General features: G+C 36.0%; 1 protein-coding gene across 2 annotated transcripts in view; it reads left to right on the top strand.

The window, feature by feature from the left end:
• The window catches only part of glis1a (GLIS family zinc finger 1a), a 48,176-nt gene that overhangs the window by 2,285 nt on the left and 33,700 nt on the right, over nucleotides 1-12,191 (top strand). Inside the window, exons 2-4 of one of the 2 annotated variants that reach the window (XM_073926168.1) lie at nucleotides 2,900-3,037; nucleotides 9,948-10,029; nucleotides 10,115-11,105. In XM_073926168.1, coding sequence (XP_073782269.1) covers nucleotides 10,191-11,105 — 915 coding nt within the window. In that variant the 5' untranslated portion in view covers nucleotides 2,900-3,037; nucleotides 9,948-10,029; nucleotides 10,115-10,190. The remainder of the gene's footprint in view (nucleotides 1-2,899; nucleotides 3,038-9,947; nucleotides 10,030-10,114; nucleotides 11,106-12,191) is intronic. The other variant, XM_073926158.1, reaches the window with a different exon arrangement.

Below are 12,191 nucleotides of genomic sequence, written 5' to 3'. Positions count from 1 at the left end.
TTCTTTATGAATTACTCAACCTCATGTCATTTCAAACCCCTAAGACCTTTGTTCATCTTTTTTAAGATATTATAGGTAAAATCTAAGACTAAATGCCTTGGGTGGTTCAATCGTATCAAGCAATGAAAATATACTTTTGTTAGTTCGTAAAACAAAACGAAATCAGTGTCCATAGAGCTCGTATTCATGAGCACTGCATTGGTATAATAACCTGTCATTTAACAGAGGTTTTGTATTTTCCTCATACACAGAACACAGAGTACTACACCTTATCTCTTAAAGAAAACTATTTTCTTAGCAACACAATTTTAGAGACTTTTATTGGGTGATAAGTTTATCTGACTAAAATATTTTGTGCCTTGTACGTAACTGATCCAGCTTCATCTATCGCAGTCTAGCAGCTTTTTCACAGGTCTTATAATCTATATTTTCTGTGGTGATTTTGTGGTAAATTATTGTTACAGTGTTGTAAATCACTACAGTGACATGTCTTATTTTTTTGCCATTTAATACTCCAAAAAGTTGTCTTTTTAAACAAGTACTGCAGTGACTGTCAAATCCATTTTCATGTCCCTGTAAATGTCTTGAACGCTTTATTCCACTCAGGCTATTTGTATTGCTGTGGTTTGGGTTCGCTCTCAAACTTAATTGAATGTGATCACGACCGTGTTGACAGGGACCGTAAAACAGGACTTTAGCGTTCCTGCTGACTGCAGCTTAAACCGTTTAAAAAGAGCCGACCTCACATATTGGGCCATCGTGCATAAAAACCAAGATTCCATAAACTTTTATGGAATGTTGGGAAATATGGTCTGAGACCAACAAGAGCACTGTGGGGGACCATTGGATCTTTTTACAGCAACAAGCCCAAAAATGCCTGTCTTCGGAACACTGTTTTATTTGCGTGTGTATTTTACACAGTTTTGTCTTTTTATTCACTTTTCTTCCTTCACTTCAGTGGGAAAGGCTTATCATATTTCAAAGAATTATTTACATTAGGCAAATTTAAAGGAACTGAGGCTTGGAAACACAGGAGGGGGTTTTATATGGATGTGGGGCTTAAATGGAGAGGCAAGACTACATAAGAGGAGAAAAACAAAATAAAATTTTGATTTGGAGATAAAAATTGGTCTTTGATTTGGAGATAAAGCATTATTCTCTGTGGATACTTGATACGTACATTACATTAACATCAAAAAAAGATAAGTATCACTTAACAAAAACCAAAAGCATAACATAAGCATGAGCATCAAGTGTTGGCTTGAGGACAGGGTATATGGTAGGCCAGTTGCCAGGGGTCTTTTTATAAAAATGTTGCATAGAGACCATTACAAATTTGGTCTCAGGTAATTTAGCAAACGTGTGTGAATATGATGCGATGTGCATAAAAACTGATGTAAATGGGTTTAAGGGTGATGCCTTTTTTCATTTTCACAGCAGCAGCAGATGATTATGTATCTTGGATTTATAAACTACCTGGCAAAAGTCTTGTCTCCTATCCAAGATTTAGGAACAGCAAATAATAGCTTGACTTCTAGTTGATCGTTTGGTAACAGAAGTGGCTTAAATGAAAGGCAAAGGCCTCTAGATTACGCTTATTCTACCAAAATAAAATATGATCATGCCTTGATTTTTAATGATTTAATTAGGACAGTAAGGTCTGACTTTGCTCAGGCAAAAGTCTTGTCACTTAACAGATCAAATGTACAGTATAGAATATAAAGTCATGGTGCAGCAGAAAAATAATTAATCTAGTGTATGACTTCCATGAGCTTGGAGGACTGGATCCATCTCCCCAATGACTCAAATAACTTATTAATAAAGTCATCTGGAATGGCAAAGAAACCTTCCTTGCAGGACTTTTTTGCAAAATTCTTTGGATTCTTCTTTAATGCCTCCTTCATCTTACCCCAGACATGCTCAATAATGTTCATGTCTGGTTATTGGGCATGCCAATACTGGAGAATCTTTAACTTCTTTGCTTTTATGAACTTTGATGTGGAGGCTAAAGTATGAGGAGTGCTATCCTGCTGAAGAATGTTCCCTTTCCTCTGGTTTATAATGGAATGGGCAGCATCAATGTCTTGATACCTCAGGCTGTTGAGGTTGCCATCCACTTTGCAGATCTCTCGCATGTCCCTATACTGAATGTAACCCCAAACCATGATTTTTCCTTCACTAAACGTGACAGATTTTTGTGAGAATCTTGGGTCAATGTGGGTTTCAATAGGTCCTCTGAAGTATTAGTGATGATTGGAATGCAGTTCAATAGATTCCTCCTGCCACTTTTCCAAATGATCAACTAGAAGTTACAGCTGGGATCAACAAGATTTTTGTCAGTTAGTGTAGTGTCAGTTTATAATATCAGTGGACTGTAGCATTCTATCAAGATTAGACTATTAAAAGGTCAGTTTAACTTGCAAATACACTCATTAAAAAAATCTGAATACAATGCAAAATTTATTTTTTACACTCCATCTTTGTTGTTTGTGGATTTGGTGCATGTACAGTACTTTTATTAGATATTGCAGTACTACGATTTTGCCAGATGAAAAACTGTTCACCTGACCTGCTTATTTAAGTGTACACAAATCTGAGCGTACAAACCCTATTTTAAAACAAGGCACAGATGAGTTCCTCCGCAAATCCCCCCATACATTATGTTTTACAGTTTAACTCACATTTCACCTGGTGTATTGCATTTTATTAAATCAGTTTGATTACATTGTTTCTCATCAGATCTCAAGTTCCTTTTCACTGAAATCGTTTCCTTTTGTAAATCCATAATCACAGACATTTACTAGACCAGAACTAGAATAGTTTTATTGGAATAAGGAATACCAGTCAAAGCCAATTAACTGCATGTAATTTAAAGGGGTCTGGTCTGGTCTGTTGGCAGATGTTAGCAGTGTGGAAGTACTGGCTCCGTGTACCGTCCGTCCGTCCTCCATCGTCAGCAGACAAGCTGGATGTCCATGTCTGGTGGTTTGGATTCAACCACTGTCATTTTAGTGGAATTTCCTGGCTTCAGAGTTCAGCTGAGTTTTCTCACAGATTTGCACTTGCTTGTAAATGTTTGGACTGACAGGGTGCCGGTGCGGTCGCTTCAGTTCTCCAATGGTGCATCCTTCTGTCAGCGCTTTACTAACAGCCGCTAACGTTGAGGCACCAGGATCCTTTTTTATTGTTCGTTTATATTCTCAATGAGACAGTATAGTCCACATATCCAGGCATCTTTAATCGGTATGAAAAAACAACAACAATATGTCTATATTGACATTTAATTTATGGTAATGGAGTGACCCATATTTGAGACACTTGCTTTAAATGAACTTTTTACATTTATGATGTAGACACCAAAATTACACGTAGAAAACGAGCAACACATGTCAATAGGTTTTCAGTACATAAATTATGTTATTTTATTATCTCTAATACAACCCAAAATCTAAAAACGTTGGGACAGTATGGAAAACGCAAATAAAAAAAAAACATTATTTACAACAAGCATTATTTAATGTGTTCCTCATGATTTTTATTGTTGTTGTTTTTATTTTCAAAATAAAAACACATTCTAATTTTGGTACTTGCAACACATTTAAAAAAGTGGCAACAGTACAGCATGTACTACTTTGTAATGTTGCCATTTCTTTTCACAAAACCTAAACGATGTTTAGGGAGTGAACATACCCTTTTTGTCCCATTCTTCCAGCAAACAAGTCTTAAAGCCGGCAACTGTATGGGATCTTCATTGTGCCATTTTGCACGTCAGAATGTAATGTCTTGTTGAAATATGCATGGGTGTCCCTGGAAAAGTAGAGCTGTATTGTCATTCTGCTACATGTGTTGACATACAGAGTAATGAAATGTTGTGTCTCGCAGGACAACGGTGCTGCATAAACGAATCATAAATAAAAACAACACAGCACTTAAGAGCTATTTTAAAAGCCTATGAATAACTAACATATACTATAAGATACTCAAATATACACATAAGACAGGCTATTCAAGTACTTTCACATGAGACTGAACAATGGTGGATATTGTGCAAGAGAGGTATTAAAGGTGAATATTGTGCAAAAGAGATCTTTAAGGTTTAATATTGTAGTCGGGCTGCATTGTAAAAGGCAGCTTATACAAAATGTATATGTACTTTTTATCATTAATGGTGCCATCACAGAAGTGCATAAAGGCACTTGACCATGACAGACCCTGACTTTTACACTTATTGCTTGAAACAGTCTAGATCAGGGTTGGTCAATCCTGTTCCTGGGCATCTACCTTCCTGCAGATTTCAGTTGCTACCCATATCAAACACACCTGCCTGTAATTATTAAGTGGTGTTCAGGTCCTAATTAATTAGTTCAGGTGTGTTTGATATGGGTAGCAACTGAAATCTCCAGGAGGGTAGATCTCCAGGAACAGGATTGAGCACCCCTGGTCTAGATGATCCTTTTGTTCTTTGGTCCATACCACACAGTGTCCATTTCTCTCAAAAAATACCTGAAATACTGATTCATCTGAGAACAGTACACGTTTCCACTGTGTGAGGGTCTATCCCAGATGTTGCAGAGCCCAGTGAAGTCAATGACACTTCTGGACACTGTTAAAATAGTTTCCACTGGTGTTTGTTGAAGAACCAATATTGGAATATGTGTTTATTTTGAAAAAACAAAACAATAAAAATAATGAGAAACACATAGTGTTTGTTGTATTGTCTTTAAAGATTACAAGTCAAAGTCATTTTAGAAATCACTAATTTAGTTTTTCTATTTGCATTTTCCATACTGTCCCAACTTTTTCTGATTTGGGGCTGTTTGATAACCAATGCCAATTGAATCAGTTATAAACCAATGTTATGAACATCAGTTTCTATATAATTTGTTTTTAACATTTCAAAGTTGTGATTTCCATTCTCACTTGGCGATGTAGGCATTCATTTTGTGCATCCCGTTTTATGGCAGTACTATTTGGTGTAACTAATGCTTTGCAAGAGTATCATGACCGTTTCCAGGGGTGAGAGTGTAACTGATAGTTTATATTGAACAAAATAACTGTCTGGATTTGATCAGTTTAAACATACAGTGTAGGTAATTTAAAATAATGAATACTTGCATGTTGTTATAAAATGGCTTTTCCATTTTAGTTGTATTTTTACAGAAGAGAGAACATAATACTAAGTAAATACTGAATTAAAGGAACAGGACTGACAAGAACTTTATTTATAACAACATTTGATCAATACTTATTTGTATGTTATTAACCATTAATTTCACATTGCCAGGATTACTTTTAGTGCCAAAACACCCTGCAGTGTAAATGTGCAGATTCAGTATTTATTTATTTTTTACTCAATGTTATCTTTTGCAGTGCTGGATTAAAAAAAATGTGAGGATTAGTGAGGAGTATAAACTTAACCCCATTGTTGTTTGAGTAAAATATATATATATATATATACATTTGGTAACACTTTTCTTAAAGGAGGTGTTCATAAGACTGACACTTGTTATGAATCTGAATAAGATGTTATGCATTTGGTGCAAAGATGACTTTATGACAACTAATACACTACAACCTGTTTTTGTCAAGGTTGTGACAAACTGACATTACCAAGACAACAAACTTGTCATAAATCTGTCATAAACATAATTGTCGTTAGGCCATTGCTTTTTTGTCTTAACTATTCTAATAACTTTTTCAGTGGAACAAACTGTATTTGTCATTAAAATGTAATCTTAAATTTGTCATTACTCTGTCAAACAATTTTTTAGTGTCATATTTAATTACATTTTAATGACAAATTTAGCTTGTACCACTGTAGTTGTGGTAATAAGTCAGAATTATTAGACCTCCTTTGAAATTTCTTTTTTTTTTTAAATATTTCCCAAATAATGTTTTATGAGTTCACACTTAGCTGGTTATTTAATATAAGCTTGTTTGGCATGCTGTCCTAGAAGAGAGCTCTGAGCTTAAGGTGTCCTTGAGCCCAGGCTCCCTCCTGATCGTAGAGCGAGAGGGAAGCTTGAGCTTAGGTAGATTGCTAACTCTCGGCTGCGGTAGCTATAAGGAAACACTTGAGGAGGAAGGGAGTAGACGATAGCCTGAATTGCTTAATCTGTTGTGAATTATGTAAATCTTTGGATGGTGGGAGGAAATCGGAGGACCCCGGGGAAACTCACGCGGACACAGGGAGAACACACAAACTCTGCACAGAAACTTCCACCAGCCGGGCAAGGACCAGAGCTAGCAGTGTTCTTGCTGTGGGGCAACAGTGCTAATCACTGGGCCCCTGTGCCGTCCAATCTATGGAAAGGAGGGTTTCTTCCATACGAAGATAACTCTGGGCTGAAATTGTGGTTATTTAAGTAAATGGGGAATCATATGATCGTAATTAGTTAATGTGAGATCAGCCATGATAAATCATAAGCACGTGATCCTCTCGAAATTTGTTTATAAGTAAACATCACTTGACAGAGCACGGCAATTTTTACAGCATGTCTGATAATATTTTGTCTTCTGGAAAAAGTCTTATTTGTTTTATTTCGGCTAGAATAAAGCAGTTTTCAATTTTTTAAAGGCCATTTTTTGGACAAAATTATTAGCCCCTTAAAGCTAATTCTTTTTTTGATAGTCTACAGAACAAACCATCCTTATAATAACTTGCCTAATTACCCTGACTTGCGAAGTTAACCTAATTAACCTAGTTTAGCCTTTATATGTCACTTTAAGCTGTATAGAAGTTTCTTGAAAAATATTTTTAAAAATTATTCACTGTCATTATGGCAAAGATAAAATAAATAATTTATTAGAAATTAGTTATTAAAACTATTTTGTGTAGAAATGTGTTGAAACTATCTTCTCTCCATTAAACAGAAATTGGGGAAAAATTAAACGGGGGGCTAATAATTCAAGGGGCTAATATTTCTGACTTCTACTGTATGTGTGTGAGTATATGTGTGTTTCAACATTTCTAGAACTGCTCGATCGTGCAGATTCGCACTCTATAACATCAGAAAGATCCGACCCTTCTTATCTGAACATGCAGCTCAACTCCTTGTTCAAGCTCTTGTTCTCTCCAAACTGGATTACTGCAACTCTCTACTAGCTGGGCTTCCAGCTAACTCTATCAAGCCTCTTCAACTGCTCCAGAACGCAGCAGCACGAGTGGTCTTCAATGAACCTAAACGAGCACATGTCACTCTGCTGCTAGTCCGTTTGCACTGGCTGCCAGTTGCTGCTCGCATCAAATTCAAAACTCTGATGTTTGCCTACAAAGTGACTTCTGGCCTTGCTCCTTCTTATCTGCTCTCACTTCTGCAGATCTATGTGCCCTCCAGAAACTTGCGTTCTGTGAATGAACGTCGCCTCGTGGTTCCATCCCAAAGAGGGAAGAAATCACTTTCGCGAAAGCTCACGCTCAATCTGCCCAGTTGGTGGAATGAACTCCCTAACTGCATCAGAACAGCAGAGTCACTCGCTATTTTCAAGGAACGACTAAAAACTCAACTATTTAGTCTCCACTTCACTTCCTAATCTGCAATTGCCTCTCTGAATATCACACTAACTGTACCCAAAAAAAAAAAAAAAACTAATACTGCTAATACTTTCCTTCTTAGACTTTACAGACCTGAAACTTGCCTATAGCACTTATTCATTGTTGCTCTTGTAGTTGTGTAAATTGCTTCCTTGTCCTCATTTGTAAGTTGCTTTGGATAAAAGCGTCTGCTAAATGACTAAATGTAAATGTAAATGTGTGTGTGTGTGTGTGTGTGTGTGTGTGTGTGTGTGTGTGTGTGTGTGTGTGTGTGTGTGTGTGTGTGTGTGTGTATATATATATATATATTTAAGCTTGATATAATGGCTTCATGACAATCATGTTAATGACAGATTTATGACAAGTTTTTATGTATTCTTGGTAACATCAAGTCGTCATTACAGAGAAAAACAGGTTGTGATGTATGTTTGTCAAGTTGTCATATCAAACAATATAATCTAAAATGATATAACTGAGCAAATGACACTTAATAACAGTTGTGTTAAGCATGCATAACATTACATTCATGTGTCATAATTATAAAGTTTTATGACAGTCTTAAGAACACCCCCTGAGTACAAAATATTTTAGAGTAAAAAGTTGTAAAAAGCTGTAGCATAATCTTTTTTTGTCATATTTAATTGGCTCTTGTCATCGTTGTTGGCTCTTGTATCTTAAACTAGTACTCCCATTCATCATTTGTAAGTCTCTCTGAATAAAAGCATCTGCTGTATGACCACAAGTACATTTTGTTAGCGATACTATTTCTCCCTTTTCAAGGCCACGTGTCTCATCATTAATTATTTTATGAGCAGTAAGGAGAGATGGATAGTCCTGCTAGTTTAGCTTGAACGCACTTCAAAGATGTCTGGCTTGTTGAAAGTGGCAGAGTTGAAAATGACACAAGACTTTGTCAACCTAAACATCACAGTTAATTACATCTTTTCCCTTTGCTCGGTTAACAGCTGCCAGACACCTGCTACGAGCTAATAAATCAGCTCAGTTACAAAGCAGATTTGTTTATGTCACCTTTTCATACCCGTTCTGGAGACAATAAATATGCCAGCCACAAGTCTGGCCCACAGCATTACGCAGCTTAATACACACACAAACATATGAAGACATCTTTTTTTTTCCAAAATAGAGTCTCGCCATGGCAGATTTCATAATATGACCATAATGTGTTTATAATGAATAGAAGTGCCCTGGAAATGAAGACAAGTATATTTATTACTAAATAAGTACTCATTTCCCAGTCAGATTACAGAGCTGTGTTTGGCAGTCTGTGGTGATATTAAAACGAAAAAAAAAAAAATCCTTAAATGGAATCATATGGGTTTCTCAATTTTGTTGTTCTTTTGAACTCAGTCTATGGAGGACCAAACCTGCAAAAAATAAATAAATAAATTATAATAATAAATAAATGCATAAATATATAAATTAATGTACAACAAAAATAGAAAAATAAAGTAATAAATTATTTAAAAAAAGTTTTTATTTGTATTTTATTTAAGTTTAAGCCCAAATTAATTGGTTTATATTTTTCCTTTATTATTTTTTGCATGTATTTTTGCTTTATATTTTATTTGTTTGTCCATTTATTTATTTTATATTTATTTAATACATTCATTTTCTTAGTCCCTTTATTTATCTGGGGTCGCCACAGCGGAATGAACCACCAACTTATCCAGCAAGTTTTTACGCAGCGGATGCCCTTCCAGCTGCAACCCATCTCTGGGTAACATCCACACACACTACAGACAATTTTAGCCTCCCCAATTCACCTGTACCTGTCTTTGGACTGTGGGGGAAACCGGAGCACCCGGAGGAAACCCACGCGAACGCAGGGAGAACATGCAAACTCCGCGACCTTCTTGCTGTGAGGCGAACGTGCTACCCACTGCGCCACGGCGTCTTATTTAATACATCATTTATTTATTTATTTATTTATTGATTTATTTATTTATGTGTTTTTATTTTTATATTTATTTAATATATCATTTATTTATTAAATTATTTATTTATTTGTGTGTTTGTTTATTTTTATATTTATTTAATACATTATTTATTTATTTTCGTATGCATTTGTAGTTTAGTGATCTTAGTAGTCTATCTTTGGAGAATTTTTTTTCAATCCTGATGTGATTTTATGACCATTTGATGAATAGAAAGTTTGACCTAACAGCCTTTATTTAAAATATATTTTTGGTTGTGAAATTTGTCTTTTACTGTCACATGTAACATGTTTAGCAATTCCATGCATGCTTGATGAATAAATTGAATAATATAATGTAAAAATTTTGAATAGTAGTGTAAGAGGCTACTTCATTTTCTTGTTCTACTTTTTATTATGAAACTATTTATAGTTGTAATTATTAGCCTATTTATTTTATTATTTTCTTTCCTTTTGCAGTAAGCAGCGATGGGAGAAAGAACAGAAATTTGCATTCTGGAACAATTTAGATGATGAATGCAGTCAATCAGTTCCTCAAAAGGTCACCCGCAAACACACGTCATCTGATAGCTTTCATTTGAATTTACTGTCCAAATTCTTCAACCCTTTTAAAACATTTTTTCCAGGTACTTTGGGAATAATCAGAGCTGTATCACTACTGAAAGTGTCTGCGATACCCCTAAATAAATTTTTGGCTGTCTGATGATCCACATTCAGAGGGAGAGAAGCAGCTGCAGCAATGTGATGAGGTCTGCAGTTCTCAGCCCAGCGGTTGCACAGCCTGAACAGTCTGGCAACGATGAAAAATACCTGTCCTCCTTGAACCAAACTATTCATAGGGAAGGCCTGAAGATGTGCAGCTTGTCTGAATCTCCTGCATCAATAGCAACAGATGATCTGGATTTGGTCTGTTCCACAGAAAGAGCCATTTTATCGTACATCAGTGGCATAAAGACTGACTCATCCTGTAACTTTTCGCACACTGGCGATACACTATCCCCTAGCTTATTCTCCCTTTCCCCGTCCCCCTCATCTTTCAGTGCCTTTTCTCCATCCTTCTCATCCCCTTCCTCCAGTCACTCTTCAGGCTCCATGTCAGAGCTGTGCTTGACTTCTCCATCGCTTTCAGCCCTCTGTGGTCCACCTGAGACCCAGGAGCTTCTCTACAGTTGCACAGCACAGCCTCCAGAGCAACACCTGTATCCAAAATCACCTAAGCAAGAACCAACTGCTGAGTTTCATCTTTGTAGCAAGAAGCTTCTAGACAAGGAAGAACTTTTCCAGTATCGCAGCAGTGACTGCAAGGAGCATCTTAACTTTCACCATTTTCAGACAAAAGAGCAGTTCAAGAATAGTTTGGCATTGAGTGGAGTTGAGGGAATGAACGGGCATCTAAGTGAACAGCAGCCTTGCAAATGGATGGATTGTAGGGCTACCTATGGACAGAGAGAAGAACTGGTGAGGCACATCGAGAAGATCCACATAGATCAGCGGAAAGGGGAGGAATTTACCTGCTTTTGGGCAGGATGTGTTCGTCGACACAAGCCCTTTAACGCTCGGTACAAACTGCTCATTCACATGAGAGTGCATTCTGGTGAGAAGCCCAACAAATGCATGGTAAGTTCAGGTTTTGTGTTTGTGTGTGTGTATGGGTGTGTATTGTTAACATAACGCTGTCCTGATGTCATCTTTAGGAAGTTTTATATGTGGTGTTATTGCAAAAACGGGTCAAACAAAGTTCCTCACACTTGTGTTATCATTTGACACACATTTCAGCATACAATTTTTTGGTGTTTAAAACACGTCTAATAGACGTCCAAACATTTTTCTTTGCTAAAAACAGGCTAAATTTGGGCTGTCGTTTATTAGACGTCTAAAAATAGTCAAAAACTAGACTAGTCAAGAATCATTAACTACACATGTGAACTCTGTTTAATCTTGTTGTTTTGGACTATTGTTAGATGGGCATTAGATTTCCACTCACACCCCAAATGTAGCCTTGTTTTAGTCAAGACCTCTATGTTTATACATCTATGAGTCATCTTTTAAAAACAACAATTTAGAAGAGAATAGAAGAGAATTATGAGTAAATAAACTAATTTCATTTTTCAGTATTTGCACAAATTATTTTTAACCACACTTGTCTGCATGCTCAATTGTAAGTCGCTTTGGACAAAAGCGTCTGCTAGCTAAATGACTAAATGTAAATGTTGTCTATTTAGAATGTTTAACACTTTTCTATATAAGAGGGTTGAACATTCTAGATTGAAAAATGCAGTAAAAACTACAGTTTGTTATTGTAAAGAAACAAAAACAAAGAATGAACATGGAACATTTGAGGTTATGATCAACTACAAATTAATGTAATGTTTACACCTCAACATGTACAGCAAAGTTTTAATAAACAACAACATTTTAAGTATAGATATGGGCATTATAAAAACCACATAACAAAAATCCACATAAATGACTAAAAATGCTGTTATTTGCATGCCAGGCCAGTAAGTGGTGTCACTTATGAGCAATTCCATGCAAATGTCAACCATGCCATAACAAAAAAAGGTAATTTTCACCAAGATAGTGAAACTTGTGTAGGATTGTATTTTCCAGTACTGTTACAATAGTCCAAAATGTCTCTATCAGTGTTTTCAAACAGTTATGTTAGATTTACCAAAGTCACAAAAGTTGCATTTACACATCTGT

Source organism: Danio rerio, chromosome 2 (genome assembly GCF_049306965.1).
Source record: "Danio rerio strain Tuebingen ecotype United States chromosome 2, GRCz12tu, whole genome shotgun sequence".
NCBI classification, from domain to species: Eukaryota; Metazoa; Chordata; class Actinopteri; order Cypriniformes; family Danionidae; genus Danio; species Danio rerio.
Note: the sequence above shows the minus strand (reverse complement) of the source record. Positions and strands in the feature narration are given on the sequence as shown.